A 24,618-nucleotide genomic window follows, 5' to 3' on the forward strand; every position below is an offset into this window, starting at 1 on the left:
CACCTATGCTTGTGGGCTGTTTGGGAGCATCCCTGCCCTCAGCACTCCACCCTCCAGGGGTGAGAACCAAAAACGTCTTCAGGTGGATCACATGTCCTCTGGGGGCAGGTCACATTTTCCCCACCTTGCTCCCCATCCCAGTGGAGAACCTCTAGTCTGAAGAGTTAATCTTATATTTACAGCAATGAATAAAGAACAATCTTTAGAAAAATAAAGGGGGAAACTGTCAAAAATTTTACCATGATTTGAGTGGTTAATTCTCGCAATTATAGTTTTAAAAAAATCTGAAGAGTAACTTATGTTAATATAGTTAGACATTTTAAGAAGCAAAATACTTGGCAAAAAAAAAAAAAAAGCTCAAGTCTAAACCTTAAAACCACAAGTTCATGAACCTTCCAGAGTCTCCCAGTCAGGTGAATACTCTGTTTAGACTGATATGTATGGTTTCTTACGAAGCCCATGTTTAGAGGCATGTGCTATAGCATCTAAAGAAGCCTCCACTCCTAAGCAGTCGCTGGACACCATGCATTTGTGGAGTCGAACTGCTAATCATGGGTGTATTTAAGGTGTTTACTGCTGCACACTGTCACGTGGGATTGTAACGTGTTTTGTATAAGCTCTGCTGTTTCTCCTGGCCAGCTCTTGGTCATACTCAAGATCAGCTTTTTACTTTAAATCACATTTGTATTTTACTGCCATAAAACTAATGTTTCATTATGATCATTTCTGCTAAACATCTGAAAGGCACACTGCATTTAACCAGAAGAATTCACGTCTTTCACCAAAGACATGAGCCATTGCTCCGTTCCATCGTGAAGCCCAGCTCTGCTCCTGAGAGTGACCTGCTCCCATGCCAACTCCAAAGCATCACCACGTGCAGTTTCCACAGGTACAAGCAACGCATAGGTCGACCCTCCATCCCCAGGGCTGTGCCAGCCTTGCGCGGACATCAGTCAGCGCCAAGACCGTGAACGCCTCACCCTCATGCTACTTCCACTTCTTCACTGATGAGACAAATGGGACGAAAAGACTCCACTCCTTCTCCTCATAGATTCTGAGTGCCTCTGGGGAGGGCACACACAGGTAGGCAGCCACTGGTCGTCCCCTAAAACCGCTTTCAGAGAAAGAGGATCACCTCATGGGCTACTATGTACTTTTAAATTAAGAAATCTTAAAAAATAGAAGTGTGTATGAATTACTACATACACAGAAAGTAATGTGTAAGTTTAACAAGTCTGTCAAAATATCTCTACAAGTATCTTTAGAGTATTAACTGAACATGTCGGCTGCAGCAAAAACAGCTCATGGGTACAATGACCTTCCTAGTAGGCATGCTTTCAATGTTCTAATCTATAGAACAGTCTCATATTTTATCATGATAACCAATACATTAGAAAAGAAGCTACTTTCTTTTCACAAGCTACTTTAAAGTAATTTTAAAACTTCTCAGCATTTTTCACATAATCTAATTGCTATAGCTAACAGCTCCGTGATGTCAGCCTCTTAACTGATCAGCTTTCCAAAGAAACAGCAAGGGAAACAAAAAGGTTCTTTGCACATGACATTCTCCTCACAGAAATGTAACAGTTCTAGACAATAAGCACAGCCATTGTTTCCTAAAGAGAGGATATGTAAACCTGTATCTTCAGAAGAAAGGTGGCACCGCTGCCACATTCTGTTCTGCAAACAGAACACCGCATGTATTTATGCACATGTAGAAACACGTAAGTAAAACAGATGAAGAAGCTCAAGTTTAGAGAAACAAAAGGAGAAGTAAAAGGTTTTCAGGTGCATGTCCAGATTTGTGCAATTTCTCCACGAAGCAAAGCAACTCTTAATTTAAAAAGAATAGTCCATTTTTTACTTTAAAGAGCTGAGTGCTTATGAGTAAAAGCACTCTGCTGATATCTGTGAATATCATTATATAATACGAACACACAATGATACATTTTCATCCCTTATGGACATACAATGCTAGATAGTAACTATCAATCACTGTTAACTTGCTGTAAATGCTACTCAAGGGCCTCCGCTTTCCTAAAAGCAAATCTGGAGCATAAGCCACCTGCATCTCTGAAGAGTGAGCAGGGGGCTGGCCGGGCAGACAGGCCGCCTCTGATCACGGGTGTCTCCACCAGATCAGGGGCTCTGAACGGCCACTTCTCACCAGCATCTCCGAAGAGCGAGCTGGGGGCTGGCTGGGCAAACAGGCCGCCCCTGGTCACAGGTGTCTCCACCAGATCGGGGACTCTGAGCGGTCACTTCTGGGCCAATCAGAACCACCCCAACCACCTTCAGAGCTACTGTGAGCTCACCACATGATGAAGTAAGCATCCTTCCAGAGAACCACCAGAACTGCAAGGGAGCAAAGACATGCAGTGCAGGTGAAGCCAGCGGCCACGTGCCCGGCAGGACCAGCTGGGACCAGCCCCGACGTCAGGTCGCCTGGGGGCCTCTCGGTGCCCAGCTGACAACATGCTGCAGGAATCCTGCTCCAGGTGAGTTAACCACTGACTCACACGACACTCATGTTTGTTGAAAGCCTTTCTATAAAACTACCTTGCTGCCTTGGGAGAAGCCTGTATTATACACAGTTGAATGTTTCTTACTTTTGAGGCTTCAGCTGTTCCCGGGGGGTGGAAAGTGGGGGAACAGCAGATGTTTTCTTAAAGGGTCATAGAGTCAACTCTCAGGGCTTTGCAGGCCCCAGGCCTCCACTGTGGATACAGCCACTGATAATGTGTGATTCCTGGGCATGGCAGGGCTCCCATGATCCTTCACTTACAAACCCAAGCAGGTGGGCAGGATGGGGCGCACCAGCCAGAGCTGACCAACCTCTGGTCCAGAATATCTCTATACGAAAAATACCTCTTTCTTACTTCTTAAAAGTCCAAGATTCTCGTGGAATGTTATGCAAGCAGTCAAAAAGAGCCTTGTCAATTAGCTTCTGTTAGAGAAAAAGCAGAAAGTAGCCTTCGCTTCGGCTCTACTTAATAGGGCCTTTGTGATGCTGTACCTTTGCTGACACTGAGATTTACCACTGCATCAGCGAAACAAAAGTGGCCCAGAGATGACAGGGTGGAAGGACTGAGGGACAGACACATGCTCAGGCTGCTTAAGAAAATAAACTCGAAGCACTAGAGTATCGCAGGCATACGAACGACAGGCAATTAAAGAGGAACTCTGTGTGTTTACTAAGGTATACCAGAGAGGATCTTCTAAATCCTTTCCTACCAACAACTATGCACAAAATAAATAAGCTAGAAGGACGTACTGTACAGCGCAGGGAAGAGAACCAAGGTTTTACAGTAACTGCAAATGGAGAACAGCCTTGAAACGCACACACACAGATTCTTTTCCCACGTGAATTACCACTGAACGAGTGAGTGTGCCACACAGCAGGTCCCTCTTGCTACTCCACTCTGTGTGTAGTGGGGCATATGTGATCTTCCTAAATTCATGATTCATTCCCCCCCCAGCCTTTCTCCGCTGGTAACCACAGTTTGTTTTCTATGTCTGTAAGTCTGTTGCTGTTCTGTAAATAAGTTCACTTGTAACATTTAAAGATTCTGCATCTAAGTGACATCATATGGAGTTTGTCTCTGACTCACTTCACTCTGGGATCATCTCTAGGCCCATCCGTGTTGCTGCGAATGGCATGATTTTGTTCCTTCTTACAGCGGAGTAATATTCCATTGCATGTATCTACCACATCGTCTCTATCCATGCTTTCTGTGTGTGTACACATACACATATATATATATTCAGTTACATTATATATAAATCACTTAATTGTACACCTGAAACCAATACAACATTATGAATCAACCATACCTTAATAAAAAAATAAATACATTTAAAAAAATAAACATTCCTTTTAAAAATAAAATTTTTTAAACAGTCACTAACATCCATGAAGACAAACAGTTCTCATTGGGAGGCATGTACATAGAGGACTGAGGTGGGATTTATATTTAAATGTAAAGCTACTTATTCTACAACTAAGAATGTTTTTCCCTATCCTAACCTAACCCCCAACAATTGAGTTTTCTTTTTTTGCCAGTGGAAAAGTTGAGGGGGGAAGCACAGAAGACAAGACGCATTGACATGTTTGTGACTAGGAGGCCGAACGGTCAGTCCTGAGTACCCCAACCCGTTCCAGAGGCGGGGACGGCCGGGCGCCCCCTCTCCCGGCTACTCAGGATGCCCCACACCGCAGCGCTGAGCCTGTTCACTGGCTTTCCTTTTAGCATCAGCGGCGGCAGCGTGGGAATTTTTAACTTAAGCAATTATAAAATTAAAATGTATTGCCACTAAACATAGCAGTATAAATGTCACTTTAATCTTTCCTCATGACTTGCTGGTTTAATTACGTGGCTACACAGTCACATAAAATTTCATTGACCAAGTTATAAGCATTACTAATTTTTGGACATGAAACAACTTACAACGCTGGATTTCTCATTCATTTGCAAGCTAAAAGCCTAAATGATAGTGAAATTTAATAAAACTTCTTAGAACTAGATTTAAACAGATGACTTTCACTTTGTAGGTGTACATGTTTTGTTAAAGATTTCTCATGCTTTAGTAAACCAGAAATAATGAAAGGAGTACACATTTTCTTATTTAAAACCTAATATTTGGAAGAGGAGACTTGGCATGTTGCTCACAGTCTCAAAGACAACCACAAAAAGGCAACAAGCCAATGCAAACAAATATGATTCTCTGAAAAAGAAAATAAAGATTCTAAAGACAAGCAGTGATTTAAATGTACCTAAGACACACTCCAGAAGCATAGAAATGCCTGGGTGCTTGTTAAATGGAATGTAAGGCAGGAACATTGAGTGCACAACTGATTCAAAGTGAGAAAGGGGCAACCACAGGTGGAGGCTTCAGAGCGACAGTGACTCGGGGAAGAAGCCCAGGTTCCTGCCCGGCCCCTCGTATTCCAAGGCCACCGCCCGACTCTCGGGTTCACACATGCGTGGTGAGCCCTTCCAATGGAAATGGTAAACCCGGGACACTGCTCAGCTCCATGCTGAACAAAACCCTTAACAAAGCTAATAGGTAATTAAAGCTAGATTTGCATGTCTTCATCTACCGCTTCTGACACTCGCATCATTAAAAACAGATGTGAAACGGCCCCAGTCTGCCCGGCACATGTGTAGAGTCCATGCACGCATGTGCTTACACATGCACACACGCACGCACACACACACCACACACCACACACGTCCCTGAGTGGAGCCAGGCGCTCTCCTCCCATCGGCACCTGTACTGACCTCTCCGGGGGCTCTCGTGGTTGAAGAGGATGCCGTTCACTGCAAACAGGCTGTACGCCTCCCGGAAATTCACCACAATCCAGTAGGCATAGAGCTTCGCTGCCCCTGTGGGAATAAATTTTTAAAAGCAAATCAAAGAGTGTCTCACTGTAAAACAGATTTTCATTCAAACATGTAACAACTTGCAAAATTTACAGTTCACAATGTATCAAGATAGGGAGGAAATGAATCAAAAGCCAAGGACAAAATAAAGGTTCCTCTGCCAGTTATCACGAAACGAGGAAGCACTCAGGAGCTTCTCCTTCTGTAACAGCCGCGGCCCCTTCCTTCACAAGCACCCACCCACTCCAGCATTCTTGCCTGGAGAATCCCATGGACAGAGGAGCCTGGCAGGCTACAGTCCACGGGGTCACAAAGAGTCAGACACAACTGAGCGACTAACACTTTCACTTAAGGGTTTGAGCTCCAGGAGAATTTAAACTGGGAAATGGAAGAAACACCAGAGATATCATTTTAGCATGACCCACACAGTCCAGTACAAAGAATCTTGCGGGAAGCAACTTCCGTCTCAGCGCTTTGTCTGGAGGGCGCAGTGAGACAGTGATTCCAGCCCAGAGGCAACGGCGGCAGGACCCTGCCTGCGCATGGCGTCTGCCTGGCGAGTCACGCCCCTTGGTCCGTCTGCCCAGCCACCGCCCACCATGTGACACCAGCCCCCGGGCAGGACTAGGCCGCACGTTCTCACCATAAGGAGAGCGCGGGTAGAAAGGCGTGGTCTCCTTCTGGGGTATCTCCTGCACCTTCCCGTAGAGCTCGCTCGTCGAGGCTTGGTAGAACCGCACCGAGTTGATAAGGCCACAGGTCTTCACCGCGTCCAGGAGACGCAAGGTGCCCACGCCATCCACATCAGCCGTGTACTCCGCCAGGTCAAACGAGATCTGGAAACAGTGGGTGCCGATGCAGCCACATTAGTGCAGACCCGAAGCAAAGACCCCCAGAGGTGACAGGCTGCAGCTGCTATTCGGAAGGGTTCCGTTTGTGGGAAGATGTTATTTTCCAGCAGCAGAGTAAGAGCATGGATGTCATCTGTTTCTAACGTCTTGTGGATGGAAAAATACCTTAAGAAAGCGGTATCAATTCCCTGTGGTGACACGGGGAACGCCTGGACCACACTCACCACCTCCTAACTCCAGGCTCAGGTCCCTGGGGCTGGGCTCCTCAGAACACGAGCCTCTGCCCCGCAGGACAGCTGGACACCGGGCGTCCTGAAAGGGTTCAGCGGGCCAAGCTCCGGGTGGGAGGTGGCGAGGAACCCACATTTCCAATGAGCCCCATTTAATTTTTATGCACAGATAAGTTTGGGAACATGGGAAAGAACTGTTTTAGCTTCTATTTTTAATTAAGCTACAAGCATGACTTTTTAGTACCTTCTATACATAATAATATAGGCTTCCCAGGTGGCTCAGTGGTAAAAGAACCCTCTTGCCAATGCAAGAGATGTGCGTTCAATCCCTGAGTTGGGAAGGTCCTCTGGAGAAGGAAACGGCAGGCCACTCCAGTATTCTTGCCTGGAGAATTCCATGGACAGAGGAGCCTGGAGGGCTACAGTCCGTGGGGTTGCAAAGAGTCAGTCATGGTTTAACAACTAAACAACAGCCATATATCTTTAATTATGAGACACGCTGACTGCAGCGCGATGCTGACGAGTGTGGAGCTGACGGGCTTCGGAGAAAAGGGTGTTACGGATCACTCAGCACTCTGCGGCTCTCACATGCTTTATTTAAAAATGAACATGACCGACATGCTATTTTCTTCAATTAACTGTAAATACAATAAATAAATTAACCTAATATTAAAATCTCCTAAACTAATAAAAACCATTGTCTGCAAATCGCTGTCCCGGTGTGTGTACTCACAGGCACGCACACAGTCAGCCTCATGCTGCACGCGATGTGCCCTGTCCTGGGGGCCTGCCCTGCCCTCTTCTCCGCCCACAAAGCCCAGAGGCCCTCCGCTCCATTCACCCAGCCTTCACTCACTGTCCAGCTTCTCCATTAAAATGAGGCTCCTGAGGGCAGAGTTTCCTTGTGTTAAGCAGGAGCCCTGGGCCTGAAACATGGCTTGTGCCGGTGTTTGGTGGATGAATGAAGACAGCCATTGAGATTTAAATGTTGAACACAGAAATAGCACATAAGACTACAAAGACTACAAGAAAACATGGGCTATCAGAAGATGGAAGAAGGTTGATAACCTAATCTTACTGAAACAGGTACAATTTTAAAGAGTCAGATACACGAAACTCTGTCAATTTCAAAACTTCGGCGTGACAGTTACAACAAAGGCTGCACTGTCCCGCTGCACAAAGATGCAGAGCTCAGAGCAGAGGAGCGTCTGGGGCCGCAGGTGGGAAGCAGGTTCAGGAGGAGCAGGTGAGCAAAGGAAGACCCTGCCGCCCCCGACACGCTCACCGCCAGGCACATCAGGACAGCGGCAGGGCCGCCGGGACCCAGGGAGCTTCAAGTCAAAGGAAAATAGGAAACTTAAGTTCAAATATAGAGCAGATTGCTCTGATCAACATTCAAAGATATAAACGCATATCCCAGAGTTATCCTCATTCAGAGAGGGGTAGAAATCAGAGCCTCCCGCCCAGAGCGCTGTGGGGACCCAGATGGAGGCGCCGGAGGCCTGCTCTCACCCTGCACGACTTCGCAACACATGAGCGCGGACTCTGGAAGCGTCCTCACCGGACCAGGCCCAGCTCTCAGCACAGGGCTCACAGCACACAGGGCCAGGAAGGTCGGCGGTCCCACCACTCTCACGCCCCTCCGGGACGGCGTCTCCTCCTGGCATCACCTCTGACCTCAGGGCCCAAGTTGCACACAGCCTAGTGGCCCAGAGCCAGGACAGGAGCCTTGTTTGTGTGTGTCTGTGTTTCCTGTCTTCCCACCAGTGAGAACCTGAAGGGTGGCAGGGAGTCTGAAGTGACCTGAGCGTACAGTTAATAAGAAAGTGGACTTTACGCGGGAAGCAAACTTGATTTCTGAAATCTCAAGGTAGGAGCCAGCATTTCCTGAGCACAGATGTCACCTCAGACCCTCAGAGGCTGCTGCTGCAGGAGAACTCTGTGTGGGAAGAGGCAGCCGGGCCCCGGGCGCTGCCTCTGCCTCTGGGAGACGCGGGACCACACAGGCAGCCGCCCGCTGCCGCGCCTCCTCGGAGCTGGAATCTGCAAGTGCGATGATTAATCAAGGAGAGCAACAATAAAACAGCCGTCTCCACGGACACGGCGCTCGGTGGGCAGCCACCTCCTCGCAGCTGGGACAAGAGGAGATCAGAGCAGGGTGGCGGGACAGTCCACCCCGAGCAGCAGGGCACCCTGTCCTGAGTGCAGGACATGCAAAGGTGAAGGAGTCCCCCCACCGGCCTCTGGGTGCAGAACAGCGAGGGGAATGAAGGGACCCCAAGGCTGAGGCCACGGGAACTGAGGGGGGTGGGGCTGAGACGGCTACAGGGTCTGGGGACCACGGAGGGTTGGGAGCCAGAAACTCAGAGAAGAGGAGAGGACATGGACAGAGGAGAGAAGGCTCAGGGAGGAGACGCCCACATGAGCCAGCGGAGATGTGGTGGGAGGCCCCCTGATGGGGGGTCAGCATGAGCAAAGACCGGACGGTCACCCTGGCCGTGCCGGGAACCAGGAGGCTCCAGCTCAGGTGGGAAAAGCCGGGGACAGAGGCGGGCCATGCTGGGGGAGGCCACGCTGCAGTCTTGCTCAGTGGGCACTGGGGAGCCAGCGATGGCACCAGAACAGAGGAGGGGCATCGTTTCAACCAGGCTTTGTGCTGTGGACTCACTCCCGGCCTTGGCTCTCTGTGCCTCTAGAACAGAACCTCCTGACACTCACAAGCCCAGTTTTATATGATCTTTTCCTTATTTCACTGCAATTATGTTTTCATTCAAAAATATTTATAATGATAATTTGAAACATCTAACAATCATAAGGTTATCAGTCCGTCAGCGTGTCGCATTCTACCCAGACTAAACAAAGGGGACATCTCTGTGCAAGTCAGCACACCCAACGCAGTTTCCATTGAAAGTGAGAATCGCTCAGTCGTGTCTGACTCTTTGCGACCCCATGGACTACACATCCTTGGAATTCTCCAGGCCAGAATACTGGAGTGGGGAGCCTTTCCCTTTAGGTTTTTAAAAAAAAATTCCAAGTCAACATTCGTGGAGTTTGGACAAGACAACTGCCCCAGGCATCGTGCTCCTGACAACTCCAATCCCACGAGAGCCGTCTGCCCACTGCCCGCATGGGGACCCTGTGTCCCACCCATCTGCTCAGCACACGGCAGGACATGAAATCGTTTGTGGAACAAAGGACAAGTTTCGACTTCTCTCCCGATTCCACTTTTTATCCGTGAAGATGAACAGAAACACTGACTAATCAGAATCTCGGCCCAGTCTCTCAGAACCCACACCCCTCCATGAACAAGCCCCACCCACCCACGTTGGGGCCTGATGCACACAACTTCACGGCACATCGCTGCATCTTCGATTATTCTACGGTCTGAATCACGGCAGACTCCTGACCTCGGTGACTAAGTCCCAAAACCACATAGGTGTACTAAGGCGTTAATGTGACACTAGTTTTGGACAGATAATCAAAAAGTGAATGACCGATGTAGCTCTGAGCCCTCGCTGATAAAGTTCACAGCTTCAGTCTCTGCATTACTCTGATTACACACACACACACGAAGGCTCTAACTGCCCTGAAACCCTGGGCCAGGAGGCCTGGGAGTGACTGGAGGGATTATCTGCATCAGGGGGACTCAGCCAAGAGCCTTAAACACTTAAGCAAGGGATTAAACTGTCTGTTGAAGACAGTCCAGAGGCCTCCCACCACCACGCAGGCAGCGGGGACTCAGGGAGCCCTCGGCACAGACCAAGTCCGAGCAGCTCCTAGTGGGGCACAGGAGGGCCGAAACGGTGTCCACTCTTCGCATAAAGCATCCCTCTCTCTTCCAACCTCTGTCATGACAGCTGGAGCGGCCACTACTACATGCTGAAGTAGGAATTCAGCACTTCTCTTTGCATCCAAACAGCTAATTGTTCTTCAGTCCACAGACCATCAGGACAGCAATCACAAAAGCGGGACTGCTGGAAACTGCTGAAAAGCTACAGGGCGTTCAGCTGCAGGAACGTGGGTCCTGTCCTGTGAGGGAAGAGAATTTCATCAAGATGAAGAGGAGCCAGAGCTCCTGGTAGGAAACTAACAGCTCAGGGAGATTTAGCCCCAAGCAAGTGGGGCGTCCAAGTGTCCCAGCTCAAGACAGGCCACAGCAACAGCGCAGCATGTAGGCACACACAGTTTTCTGTCCTTTCTGCCTCCATTTCTCTTGAGGTGCTTTTTCTTCCAAAAGCAGCATGTAAGCATACAGTGTATCAATTTTAGAAGATAAAATACACTAAGCCATTGGGGGAAATGCACAAAACACGTCAGGACACTGAAAACTGGACCGTGGAGGCCGTGCATTTAAGATGCGAGACAGAGAGAGAGAGAGAGAGAAGGGACAGTAGCCACAGCCTCAGACCCCGAATCCCCACAGATCTCAGCTTCGGTTTGGGGCCGAGAAACAGAAAAGGAGCCATCTCACAGCAAAGGGCAGAGACGCAGAACAGAAAGCAGTGCCCCCCGCCCGCGCGTGGGGCAGCCTTGCAGCCACCGCCCTCCAGGAGCGTCTTCTGGACGCAGAGAGCTCGAGAGAGTCTAGAGGACACAGACCAGCTGTCGCACGGGCAGAGGGCTCGGGAGGGCGCGGCTCCTTCCCATTGTGAGCTCTAAGCAGGAAGCGGGAGCAGTGACTCAGGCTCCGTTAGATAACAGAGGCTATGAATGGAATGATTATAAGCCCACTCGTTAGCTTGAGAAGACCTGAAGGGGCTGTGAAGGGGCACACCCTTCACTGAAGTCTGATTAGGCACTACATTAACGAAACAGAAGTCCGTCTGCAACTGAGCGGTGTTCTGGAAAACAACCTGCTTAACGTGCTCCCTCTGGAGCAACCCACGCTCTTGAGAAGCAGGTTGTGCGTAAGAGAAACCATGGTCTTAGGGGCAGGGGCACGCCTCCGTCCTGCTCTCCATCATGCCCAGGGCAGAGTGATATTCCGTGAGGACATGAATAAGAAAGAGCCAAGTATTCCAATACCACCAAACATGGCACATCTCAGAAAGGACAGGGACATCGAAATCGCTCCTTCCTCTGTGAATGCCTTTCTCTAAATCCCAGTGTCCATTCTAAACAGGAGTCATTCCCACAGGAACAAAATGATGTGAAAAGCTGATGCAAACATAAGACTAAGGCAATGCAGCGACGTGCAGTCTCTAGGAGGAAAACATCATTAACAACAGCGCTGCTGCTGTTCACGCTTTTAGTATGTGTTTAGTGCTATTAGATGGCATTTTAAAAGTAGAATTTTCTATAACAAAAAAGTGCATAAGCAGGTATTAGCCATACGGTTTCAAAATGTGAAACAAAAAACCACTGCGTTTTCATGGTCTTTTTTCCACATTGAAACTGCTGCGTGGTACAAAAGTTAGATTTCACAGGAAAACAAAGGTCACGCTGGGCAGGATGCATGTCTCACTCTCCTTTGAACACTGCCCAGTGTGGTGCTTGCTGAACTGCAGACCAACGTCTGTCCCCCTGGGCTCTGAGCTGAGTGACCGAGCAGAGCCAGGAGGCTGGGGTGGGGGGCAGATGGCCGCACACACAGCACGTCAGGCCAACAGACACCTGAGACCAAGAGGAAACTGATTTCAGAGCAAATGCGGAAAATAACTGCATCCAAGTCAGAGTTGAGCAGGGAAAGAAAGAACCAGAATGAACGTGTGAGTCCTCAGGAGAAGGAAATGCAACTTGCCGTGATAGCAGCTTCCTTGGGTAAGGTAAAGATGCCTCTGGGTGTGTGATGGTGATGACAAATGAGGAAAAAGTGACACAGAAGGTGCTGATGGCAAGTGATAAACTCTAGGCTCTCCTTCTTGTTGTCAATAACCTAAGCCTCAGTCTCTTTCTCCCACATAAAGTTCTTTCCAGGCTTATTCCTCTGTATCTGAGGACACCACACACGTGTCCAGCAACCCTCCTCTTGACTGACCTGATGGTCAGTGGAAGCAAGGGAAACAGAGGCTCCACCTTCTGTTCCAAGCAGCCACTGAGTAACGTGGCCACAGGTGCGGCAGGAAAGCGCTGGCCTTGAAGGTGAAGGGCGTCCGGGCAGCCTGGGCACCCCGCCCAGCACAGCGTAGCTGCTCCTCATGGCCCTGACATCCTTGCTGAGTCTACCTCCGCACACCCCGGGCCTCTCGTCATGACCTTTGCACAGACCAACGTTCCAAACACATCTCCCAGCCTCCGGGCTGGGCTTTCTAAGCTCCATCTTCCATGCTACCAGAATGATCTTCCCAAAATGTAAAATCTATTCAGGCCACATTCTTCTAGAAGTAGAATGGCTCCTCACACCATTCAGATGAACTTCAAACACGTTAGTTTGAATAATTAAAAAATAATTATTTACTCATGCTAAAGAGAGAACCAACAAGATCTACAAATCAAGAGAGAATTTACACCAGAGGAAATGAAAATAATAGCACATTCTGAAAATGACCTTAAATAGTTCCCCTTAGTATCTCTTTAATGTTGACTTCATATATATCTCAGAGACCAAACAATTAATAACATCAGCTAAAAACAGGAAATAATTTTTGAAAACAGGCAAAATGAAACAATAACAGAGTGAAAAAGACTGAAAATACTGGAAATATGCAGTAAGAGAAATCGAAACTATGATGACTGAAGACAGGCAAAGTGTTTAGAAAAGACATCTAGAAATATCACAGCAAAAGTACACACCAAAAGAATGGGTATGTTTTGTGAGACTTGGGTTTCTTCCATCTTCAATAGCTAGCACCGAGCCAGGAATGTCACCCCAAAACACACAGATGCAGTGAAGAGAGGGAGAGAGGTGGGGAAGGGTGATGGACAAGGGAACCAGAGCTGGATACAAACCAGGTCCTCCGGAGTCAGGAGGCAGCCTGAGGTTGCCGCCGTGAGCCTGCCATGGCGAAAGCAGGGTGAGTCAGCGTGTGCACGTGGCCCGGGGTGCACGCACGGCTTTATTCCGAGCAGAACTACTTTGTGTCTGGATGCAGAAAGCTTAGGCATATTTATGACGGCTTGAAAAGTGGATGACCTAGAAAACTAGTGAGTGCCAATAATTTCAGGTTTCAGCATTTCTGTTATTCAAAAGAACATCACTTTCCTCTAAGATTTATTACAGTAAGACAGGTCTTAAATCATAGGTAATCTGCAAATGATGTTCTTTGTGTTCTTAAAAACGTCTGAGAAAATTACCTTCCCTGGGAGCTCTCTGAGTAAGATGAGATGTTGGTACCTGCTCTTTCTCTCTGAAATGGTACAGGTGCCCTGGGGATTAACTGCCTGGAAAGTGCCAGCAGGGTCCGGGCAAGTCCAGCCTGAGCAGGGGCACCTCCCGTGATGCCAGACATTGCAGCCTGGGACCTGCTAAACTCGCCACCCTCAGCAGCCCTGGCCTCCATCTGCAGAAGTGCCAGCAGTCTCCCCTGTGAAGCCAGTCTTTCACTGCCCTAAAGAGAGCAAAGCACACATTACTAACTCAGCAGCAAAGCCAGGTGAATTAGGTTCATGAGGATGCAGTGCGGCACGGCCACGGTGGTCTAACATCAGCTCATCTCCAAGCTTCTTCACAAAGGTTTAGAACTCACAGAAAAGACAACAGCTATGTAAAGACCCTGCGAAGCACCCGGGTTCTGACCCCACAGGAAACTTGAGTCTGGCCTGAGCTTTACCTGTCGCTCCCCTCACTGCCGTGCATTTAATGACCCGGGCGGCTGTTGAGGGAGACTGGGTAAGAGCAATTCATCTTCCAGGGTCATCTCCAAACCACGCTGCCAAAGTGCCAGGTTCAGACCACACAGGGTTTGAGAGTGAGGGGCGGGGTGGGGACAGGAGGGGACAAATGAAGAAGCACCGGGCCCCGCCTCACGGAGGCCACACTGAGCCCCTTCTAAGAGAGGACAGGAAGCCAGGGCTGAGCCTGAGGCCGCGCTGCTGCCTGAATCAACACTGCCCTCCACCTAGAGGGACGCGCGGCGCCCGGGGCGGCTGCTCGCGCAGCACAGGCTGGCCCGGCCGGGCCAACGTCGTCACTGCAGCGTGGATGCGGAGACGCAGAGCAGGGACCCAGGAAACCGCCAGGGAGTCGGGTACAAAGATGTGCAAGGAGAGCCCATTCATTCCCCTTACTTGTGTCAACTGGAAGAAGGGGAGAGAATGTGGGAAAGGAATGTTTAAAACCTGCTTTCATCTGGTTTTCATTCTGTTCTACATATTAATACGTCCAGATAAAACATCCTCAAAACGCAAAATCCACTGAAAGTTGTAGTGTCTCTCTGACAGGCAAGTTTCTCACATTTTATTTTACTTTCACTTTTTGCTGCAGATACACTGAGTCATGCTATTTGCAAAACTAGCATCCGATCCACTTTAAGTCCCCTTATTGCTTATTCAGTTAAGTATTACACAGCAACTCTAGAGGTTCCAGGCGCCAAAGACACAAACGAAACAAGCAAAGAGCTCTGCCCTCGAGGGGCCCGCTCTCCAGTGATGGGAGGAGGGGACAGACAGTACGAAGAAGGAAGACCCACAGCAAGTCCCAGGGACGAGAGGCGTGGCGCCACGGACGGCAGGGAGGCTCCCTGAGCCCAGGGGCGAGCCCCGGGACAGACACGAGGAGCCCCAGCGGGCGGCTGGGAGAGACCCGGGGGCCCGCTGGGCGCTGGGCACATGCCCAGTGCTTTCCTCAGCGCTCGGTCATCTATGAGTCAGAAACTACTATTGTATCTATTTTACATCTGGAAAAAATGAGGCTCAGGGCAATTAAGGAGCTCACCTAGGTCACAGTCAGTAAGTAGTGGAGCTTGGATTAACACGAGGGGAAAAATAATAATACACGGGAAAAAACCAAACTACCACCAATGCCCCCCGAGCGCGCCTTCACATTAGTGCTTCCTGCAACCACAAGTGAGACACACAGAACAGGCGCCCTTGTTTTTTTCTGCAATCTAATACTGGGACGATGCTTCCCTTTTTCTAAAAACAGGCTGGCTGTGATTTAGAATCCACTTGCCTATGGCAGTATATATTTAGGCCGTTTCCACCATTCGGAACGTATTTCCCTATAGGTGTAGGATTGAAAACAGTGGCCTAGTTTTCATACAAGCCTATTTGATTCAGAATGCAGCTAAAAAACACACAGATTCAGTTTTAAAAAGGAGGGAATAATTCTGGTCTTCCCATGAGGGAAATTATGCACTATATTCCATATTGTAGCTTATAATTTTCACAAAGCATCAACGAAGCAAAGCAAAAATTACTCTTCAACAAACACGGAGGGCACACTTCCAGGCCTGGGCACAGAGCAGAGTTTGGGGACAGAAAGATGAATGAGGCACTGCCTCTGTTGTCTAAACACTCGAAAGGGAGGGAGTGAATAAACAGGCCCGAGGAGCCAGGCCATCAAGGAGCTGCGGCACTGAGGTGAGCCAGGGCCGATGGCCGGTCCTCGATGACAGGCGGGGAGGACATCCCCCTCACTGGACAGACAGGGAAGGCGCAGGGCGAGATCGCGTGCTTGGAGGCATGGAGGACTTCCCCTGTGAAGAAGTGGTCACCTTGAAGTCATCCTATGTCATTTGCTGCTTAACTGCCTGGGGCCACAGCTTCCAGCTTCTTCCTCATCTCCACTCTTTCACCCAACAACCAGCTGGGTCATCGGGTGGTGGATGGACAGAAGCTGGTTCTGGCATAATTTGTGGGCATGGATTCTTCAGGGGACCTGGGCAGGGGGCAGCAGTACCTCTGCCCAGCACCCAGTGAGAGAAATCAGGCTCTGGGCAGACCTCTCTGTGACAGGCTTCCTCCCCATGGGGTCTCACTGCCGGGGTCCCTAATGGGGCCCAGCCTTGCAGACCAGCAAGAGGGGGCTACTCGCAGCTGCCCTTTCTGCCATTTCTCCAGTTTTCCTGCTCCCTGCTCCAAGTGACTGCCTCCATCATCTGGGACTGGGCTCACATCAAAGTGAAAGAAAAGCTCAAAAAGAGAAGCTGACACAAGCTGAAAGTTCCCCCTCCCCTTATATAAGTCTGCCTGTAGAGAGAAAGGCCTGGTAGCCCCACAATTACTAAGGATGCCAGTTCTCTCCATGGCTCCGCTATCCACATCATGCTTCCAAGCCCTAGTCCAAAATGGCTGCCAAGATTCCTGCCACCACATCCACCCTCCCACCAAGAAGATTCTTCCCCTTCCCCTCTGTGTACACACACGCACGCACACACGCACACACATATTATATACTGTAGCAGATGTCATGTCTATTTGAAAGTAATTTCATAGAAGGCAGTCACATGCACAAATTATAAAGGGAGCTGGGAATGTAATTATTATAGAAGACGATATACTCAGACAACACTTCAGAACTGTATCCCTGAGAAGGAAAAATGGGAGCTGAGGGACAAATCAAGCAGCTCTGCCACACTTGCTAAGCAGACCTCCCACCAAGGAGTGAGACGCCAGCCTTTCTGGAAGCTGCACCAGCTCCCCAGTAATTCCTGCAATGTCCCCAACCCTGAGCTTGGGAAGAGGCGCCCACAGTGCCCCAGCAGGCTGGTGCTCACACCTGACGACCCCTCCCCTCCTCCTGCCTGTCTGCTCTGACGGCTGTGGAGAGTCCACTACAGGGAGGAGGGGGGAAGCACCCAGAGAGGACAAGGCTGGTCCAGAGGCTGCTCCTGGGCCTGAGGAAGGGCTGCAAGAAGCTGCCGACTCCCTGAGCATGTGAGGCGGCATCACCCCCGGACCTCCATCTCGGGCACAAGTCACAGTCCCCTCGGCACCCACCCCCTGGGGTCTTTCCTAGAAGAGGCGGGCTCTCTGCTTCGTTCCCAGGCAATACACCTGGAGGGGAGGGCCCCCCTTTGGGCCTGTGAACCCCTGCGGAGTTTGCTCCCACTGGCCACTTGGTGGGCGGAGGCCCCTGGGAGAGAAAGAGACCCCTGGTGCTGCGGGGCCGCTCCAGCTGGCACCACTGGTGGTCTCACCCTGCTCCATACGGAGCGCGGGGCCCCCTGCAGGCGGCGGAGTGTCCAAGTCGGAAGGGCAGGCCCCAAAGCAGCAGGTTCAGGGGGCTCTGAAGACGTGTCACCTCCAAGCAGGACAGAGCCACGCGAAAATACACAAAGAAACGGAGGACCCAGAAAGCCTGAGGAAAGTGAAAATACAGCCGCTCGGCTGAGGTGCCCAGTGGAGACATGTGACCTAATAAAGCACTGAAGACAACCAAAGTCTTGGTGTGAATTCCAACTCGATAATCTCCCCGAACAGACAGGAATAGTGGTGCGCACACAGGAGAAATGTAACCGTGACAGTTGGGGGCGCCCACAGCTTCGAGCTGAGGGGGAGGAGCTGGAGCTATCGCTGGGTCAGGGAGACCCTCTGAGCATCGGGCCGGTGGGTGCTGACCACGGACCCCAGACCTGGGGGGTTCTCAGTGCAAAAACAAGGAGAAAGTCTCCATGAGCCCCCAGCAGGAGCAGAGGAGGGCAGGGAAGGAGGAAACCCAGGGGGAGCGGTGACGATCCTAAATGCTAAACACAGATGAGGGAGAACCGAACAAACCTGAGGGAGAGGACCAGAACCCCAGAGCTGAAACAAAACGTCACAGTAACCATGAAGATAAAAGAAAACCATTTTTCTTCATGAAAAGACCTGGAAAGCATGCCAACGCATTCTTCTCAGGAAAAATATTACCTGAGGATGTACTTCAGAGAAAATAATGATTATGAATAATGCAAGCAATGCATGGCAAACTATGAAGATAATAAAAATCTTAATTAGCCCAAACCCTGTCCAATAATGCAGTTGTGGAATTAGCCGCAATTGCTCAGAAAGACAGTAAAATAAAAAAGATATAATAAAAAAATCTGACCCAGTATTTAAAATATAGATTATTTCTTACAAAAAAAAAAAACCCTAGGATTCAAGTAGGAAAGAGGAGATAAGAAAAAAGCATGCACAAGATTTCCTTTCATCCTTGGCAAAGATGCAGTAACATGCAGATACTATTAAATTCTTGGAATTCATAGTTTCAAATATTCTTATGAGAAACAACCAGCAAAGTACAGTTGGAATGCAGACCTTCAGAACAGCTTGGGGGTGGACTGTAGCTTAAAGAAAATTAGATAAATGAGAGACGTCAGAAACAGAAGGAAAGAAATAAAGGGGAAAAGTGATAATTAAAAAAAAATAAAATACAATGGCAGGGATTAGGACAAATCAGGAAACAGATCAATAATTAAAATAGATGTGAATGCCTTGAACCTTCCTATCAAGACTCAAAGGTTCTTTAAAAGTATTTTAAAAAGCTTAATTAGGAGTTATTTTCAAGACATCTAAACCCGAAACATGAATGAAAAATATTGAAAAAACGCATAAACAAATGCTAATAAAAATAAAGTAAAAGTGGTAACAGTAACGTCAAATAAAGAGTAATTCCAGAAAATAGCATGAAAAGGATACTTTGTACAGTTCTTTTAAGGTAGGCTAGGAAAAGAGAAGATGTCAACACAAAGCAACATTCCAGCTTCCAAACATACAAAGTGAAAAAAGTCAGGAATGCAACAGAATTAGACACTACAGTTGTACTGGGGGGTTTCTGTTTGTCTCAGAATTTGAAAGATAAAGTCCTCAGAAACACATCAATGAAGGGAGTGGGGAGGGAGGGAGAGAGGGAGAGAAACAGGGGAGCTGGGGTGTGGGGAGTCAGGACATGGGATGTCTCTGGGCAGACGGAGTGGACGAGAGGCAGGGGCTTGGAAGGCTTCTGGGACCAGACCCAACAGGGGGAACAGGAGAGGGGGGGGGGCAGAGCTCTCCGCCGGATGCACCTGACTCCCTCGGTGCAGGGGGACTGGGCGAAGGAGCGGGGGCACCCCGGGGCTCCTGGGGCAGCAGAAGAAGGAGCGAGGCTCGGCCCCACCCCTGCCAGCTGAGCCACGGCTCACGCAGGCTCCAGGCCTTCAGGAGCCGCGGCCGCAGGGCTCCGGCGGAGACACCTTCCGAACCGGCAGCACGAGGAACACGCACGCGTGTCGCTGGACTTGCAGCCCAGCCAGGCCAGCGCAAGGACACACGGTTCTGCCACAGACAGGACAGGTCTGGAGGGAACCCCGCAGCTCCTTCTGTGCCCACACACAGAAATGAACGGCTGTCGGGTACGCATTAACAACTTAATATTTTGGTATAGATATTTTATAAGGACAATTGATTTGCAAGTGTTTAAACTGGTTATGAATCTCTGCGCCTCTCTCTGAGGTCCTCCGGTCTAACCAGTGGTCCACCTGCCCCTCGTCTCTGCCTGGCCCCTGGCTTAATTCACTCAAGACCCCTCAGAGGAGCCCAGATGCTGATGCACTTCAGGGAGCTTTGCACAGCCTTCCACCAGTGGGCTCCAAGTTGACTTTTCCACCTGTTTCCCGCCGCAGCCCCGTGGATTCCCATAAGCGTCACCACAGGCCCCTTTCATCACCCACAGACCGCAAGATCGCGGAGCCTTTTCCTCCCTTGAAGCAGCGTCTCCTCTCCGGTCTGTATTGGCCATCACTCCCATTGTGTGAACTTCTGGATACAGAACTACAGCGCACAGTCCAGCTCCGCACCGCACTTTCGGCTAAGGACACTCACAGAGCAGGAGGTAAGCGCCTGGTTCCCGCAGGGCCACACGCACCTCCCTCTGACTCAGCACCAAGGTCAAGTCCACAGCGCCTCTTATCCAGGGGACTCCCGTGGGTCAGAGAGCCCAAGGCCTCGCCCAAGACCGTAGCACGGATGAGCTGCTGTGCCAGGATTAAACCAATTGCACAGGCCCCACCACGTGCGCCTGTGGCGCTAGAAGTCCAGGACAGTGACCGAGGACACGCTGAGCTGACGCCGACACACTTTGGTCAGCAAGCACCAGAAACAGAAATATCAACCAGTGTTTAAATGAACGTTTCTCTTGGGACTTCCCTGGTGGTTCAGTGGTTAAGAATCCGCTTGCCAATGCAGGGGACACAGGTTTGATCCCTGGTCCAGGAAAATCCCACATGCCAAGGGGCACCTCAGCCTGTGTCCCGCCAAGACTGAAGCCTGAGCCCTCGAGCCTGGGCTCTGCAACAACAGAAGCCACCGCTGTGAGAATCTACGAGAGAGAAGCTCCCGAAACCAGAGAAAGCCCGAGCGCAGCAAGAGAGACCCAGCAGAGTCGAAAATAAATAATTTTTCAATGTTAAAAAAAGACTCAAACTTCCAAAGCAGGGGTGTGGGTTCAATCCCTGGCTGGGGAACTAAGAGCCTTCATGATGCACAGCACTGTGGTTAAAAAAAGAAAAAATAACATTTGTCTCATTAAGTCCTTCCAAATGACAGAAGATATTACCCCAGGGAGCTCTGACAGCCTGTGAGCTGCTGGACACTGAAGACTTGGCGGAAGGACTCCCCCCTCTGGGGCTGGTCTGACACTGTCACTGGCTGAGGCTCTCCAACCATCACCGCGCCTCAAGGCTGACACGGAAGCTCCAGACTCCAGCTCGGTGAGTCGGGAAGCAGGAACAGATCCCCTGAGCCCGGCATCCACTGACATTTCCACAGTGGCAGGGAGAGGGCGGGGCTGACGGAAATATGGACTGTGGGTAGAAGAGCGAGGGACACAGAGATGGAGCCTGGCTTTCAGCAAGTTCTAAATGGGTTTCTGGTATTTGGATTTAATGCTGCTCTTTGGACAATTATTTGAGCTGATGTTTGACATTAGCTGCTGAAAACCGTCTATAAAATAGAGCAATTGGAATTAAACTAGTAAAATCTTAGCCAGTATCAATCCATAGATGTAATAACTAGATAAGAGTGGTTTGCAGTGAGTGAGCAGATAGTTTATACGTGAGTGAGGGCCTCTGAAGGACTTAAGGAGTACTTAGGACCACTTATAAACAAAGCCCCGCGCTAAGGAGTCGGAGCATTCCTGCCACGATCGCGTTTGCGCTATGCGTTTGCTTAGTGGAACCTTTTCTCATCGACCGTTACGGTGAGTTTTAACAAGCCTGCGTCTGGAATTGCTCAAATCCTGACTCAATGGGGCCCGGATTAATAAGGTTTTAAATTACCTCAAAACACAGGGCCTTGTGCAATATGTGAGGGATCACTGGGGCTCAGGGCGTCCAGCTCAGGGCCCGACCTCGGGCCAGAAGGCTCTGTCAGCAGTCCTGCCGGGCCCCTGACGCCAGCCCTGGAAAGGGAAGAGGCCTCAAGCAGGCAGACATGCGGCTCCCCTCTACACAGCCGGGGTCTTGGCCTCTGAACTCGAGCGTCCCTGCTTTCCTTTCCGTCAGCGCGGGCCGTGGGAAACTGGTGATGCCAAGGGAAGCCTGGACCCCACCATGCGGGGCTCGGCTCACCTGTCGGGGCCACCGCCGCCTCTACCTGAGGCACCTCGCGCTTGCAAGGGCCCCTTCCATCCCTCCCCCACGGCAGACTCATACTCATCACCCCTGCTCTCCTCTCCAACGCGACCACGCTGCACCGGAACAGCTCTGCCAGGACGGACCTGCCCCACTGCCCCACGCCCCGCCCACTGCCCCATCCACGCCCCGCCCACTGCCCCATCCCCGCCCCGCCCACTGCCCCACGCCCCGCCCCCTGCCTCCCACCCGCAACGTCCTCCCACCCGCGTGACAGAAAAGCGGAAGTCATCCAATCCTTTGGCTTCAGAGGTAAAGGACAAGAACTGGGTTCTGAATCTTTGTTCGCAGCCATGCACTTAAACAACTCTAATTTAGATTCTTACTTATCAATAAGTAAACCTAAAAATGAATAATTTACATGTTGTTTTCATTCTATCCTATGTATTTTCTGCATTAACTAAAAACACACTTTTCAACATCATTCTACCTTGTCTTCCCACAAGTAATTTTTCACCACCTTTTCCATTCTGTAACTAAAAAGCTAGCGAAGTACTTAACTTTCCCCCCAAATAAATCAGTCATCACAAAATTACTTTACATCAATTTGACCTTTAAACTCATTTACATGCATCCAAAGTGCATAAAGTTTTCAATCACAGTGTTCAAAGCAGTGAGGGGAGCAACTCCCAGGGGGCACTGCAAATATTTCGCCCTTGAGTGTAGAAATGGTTTGAGTAATACCCTGAGTGTAAGTTCTTCCTAAAAGGGGAACACCGATCTGCTGTGATATAATTTCCTGTCTTATAACTCTTCCTTGAGGTTGAGAAAAAGTGACAGAAAAGAGAGTGTCACACAGAGTAGTCTTTGTACTCTTTAAAACAGAATAGAAAATAACAAGTGGCTTTAAAAACACCCAGATTGATCTGAGAAACTTGTGATTGGTGAGTCACTCATCCTTTGACAGCTTCAAGGGACGAAATTTGGGGACTCAGGGCCCCTCAAATCACCCTTGAGGGAGATTCCTTTTTATTTGTTTGTGGGGAATAAAAAGCTCACCTAAGGAAAACTGAGGTAAAAGCAAATGATGCCTTTATAATGCACCAGGAACTTCCCTCTAATTAAAAAAAAAAAGACACAATTCTAAGCACATGAACCTCTGGGGGAATATTATCTTCCTGGTTGTTTATAATGAAAAGTCTATGAGAAATGTGCCTTTTCAGGTTAATGAATGTCGTCTTGCTACTTCTCATTGTTCCACTCACATTCTCTTGAATGTGAGATTATATAGCTCAGTGCTCTGTTTACTCACTATGTTCGCAAATTTACTAGGCTTTCCCAAGAAAGGGTCTAAACTTTTCATTTCTTGGTTTTTGGAGTTTAATACCATTTGTACAGTTGAAAACATCCTCTAGCTCTTCAAAGTTAAGTTGATGACATTTTAAGAGAAAAATATGTTCCAATAACTTAGGATTCTCAGGAAAGCAGTTAATCCGGCTATACCAATGGGTATATTCTCATGTCTTGTATATTTGGTTACACAAACCTTTTCTGGTTCATCTGTAAATGAAACATCAACACTTAAATGCATAGCACCATGTTTTATGACAACTGTGTATTATGGCTTCATTTTATAATTGTTTAATTTCAGAATATTTTAAAAACTATAATTTAGACCCCATTACCTCTGAAATACAAACTCCAACATTTGTAATTCTAACCTTGTTTACATCTAAAACTGCTTTGGAAATAAGAGGCACTAACTATGTGGGAAACTGTATCATCTTTTCTTATTGTTTGATGAAGAGGGTGTACACCAGTATTTTATCACACAGAAACATTTTCCTGGCACTCAATCTCAGAAAAAACTGTTTTCAACATCATTTTTACTGAATACAGAAGATTCTTCTTGCTTCTCCTATTCATTCTTGATTTAAAAAATTAGAGTACAGCTTAATTTCTAACTATTTACATCCATACTTTTTGTTTATGACAGGGTCCTTCTTCAATAGCTATGGGGTCCACACGGCACAGGGTGGGCTTGAACTCGCCCACCCTGGCCGCCTCTGCCAGCCCCACAGCTCCCCTGCTGCTGACAAGAGCTCGGTAGCTGACCCGAGCGTGCGGATATGCGACTCAAACGCTACTATTCTAAACTGCCGGACAAAAACAGAGTGTATCTTATAGATATCGGGATAAAAACTAAGAAACTTAGCTTACCATTTCCTCAAGCCACACCTACAGGCTATGATATTAGAAAAAAGGCCAAAATACGTTTGGTTTTGAATGAATCTTAGACCAAGGAGTGCTTCCTGCGCTTCCCAGGAACCTGCCAAAAACACTCTTTTAAAAATGTCTTTGAAGTTGTTTAAACCAAAAATAACAATAGATTATAAGATCTAGAAGATGCGTGAAAAGAAAATCTATGAATATAACTGCAGCATAAAGACCAGGCTGAGAAAACGGAAGCATACTGCTGTCGGCTCCTTACATCACATGGGGGGCCGTCTAACTCCGTGAACAAGCACGGGTGGGGCTTCCCCAGGGGCTCAGTGGGAAAGAATCTGCCTGCCAAACAGGAGATGCAGGTTCCATCCCTGGGTCGGGAAGATCCCCTGGAGGAGGAAATGGCAACCCACTCCAGTGTTCTTGCCTGGGAAATCCCAGGGACAGAAGAGCCTGGTGGGCTAGATTCCATGGGATATCAAGAGTCGGTCACAACTCAGTGAACTAAGCCACCACCATC

The 24,618-nt window shown here is 49.0% G+C and overlaps 1 protein-coding gene across 3 annotated transcripts in view; it reads right to left on the bottom strand.

Moving 5' to 3' along the window:
* The window catches only part of GMDS (GDP-mannose 4,6-dehydratase), a 472,279-nt gene that overhangs the window by 276,369 nt on the left and 171,292 nt on the right, over positions 1-24,618 (bottom strand). For all 3 annotated transcript variants that reach the window (XM_070464165.1, XM_070464166.1, XM_070464164.1), the window contains exons 5-6: positions 6,028-6,220; positions 5,283-5,387 (exon numbers count right to left, since the gene is read on the bottom strand). In XM_070464165.1, the coding sequence (XP_070320266.1) occupies positions 5,283-5,387; positions 6,028-6,220 (298 nt within the window). The remainder of the gene's footprint in view (positions 1-5,282; positions 5,388-6,027; positions 6,221-24,618) is intronic.

Source organism: Odocoileus virginianus, unplaced genomic scaffold (assembly GCF_023699985.2).
Source record: "Odocoileus virginianus isolate 20LAN1187 ecotype Illinois unplaced genomic scaffold, Ovbor_1.2 Unplaced_Contig_19, whole genome shotgun sequence".
NCBI classification, from domain to species: Eukaryota; Metazoa; Chordata; class Mammalia; order Artiodactyla; family Cervidae; genus Odocoileus; species Odocoileus virginianus.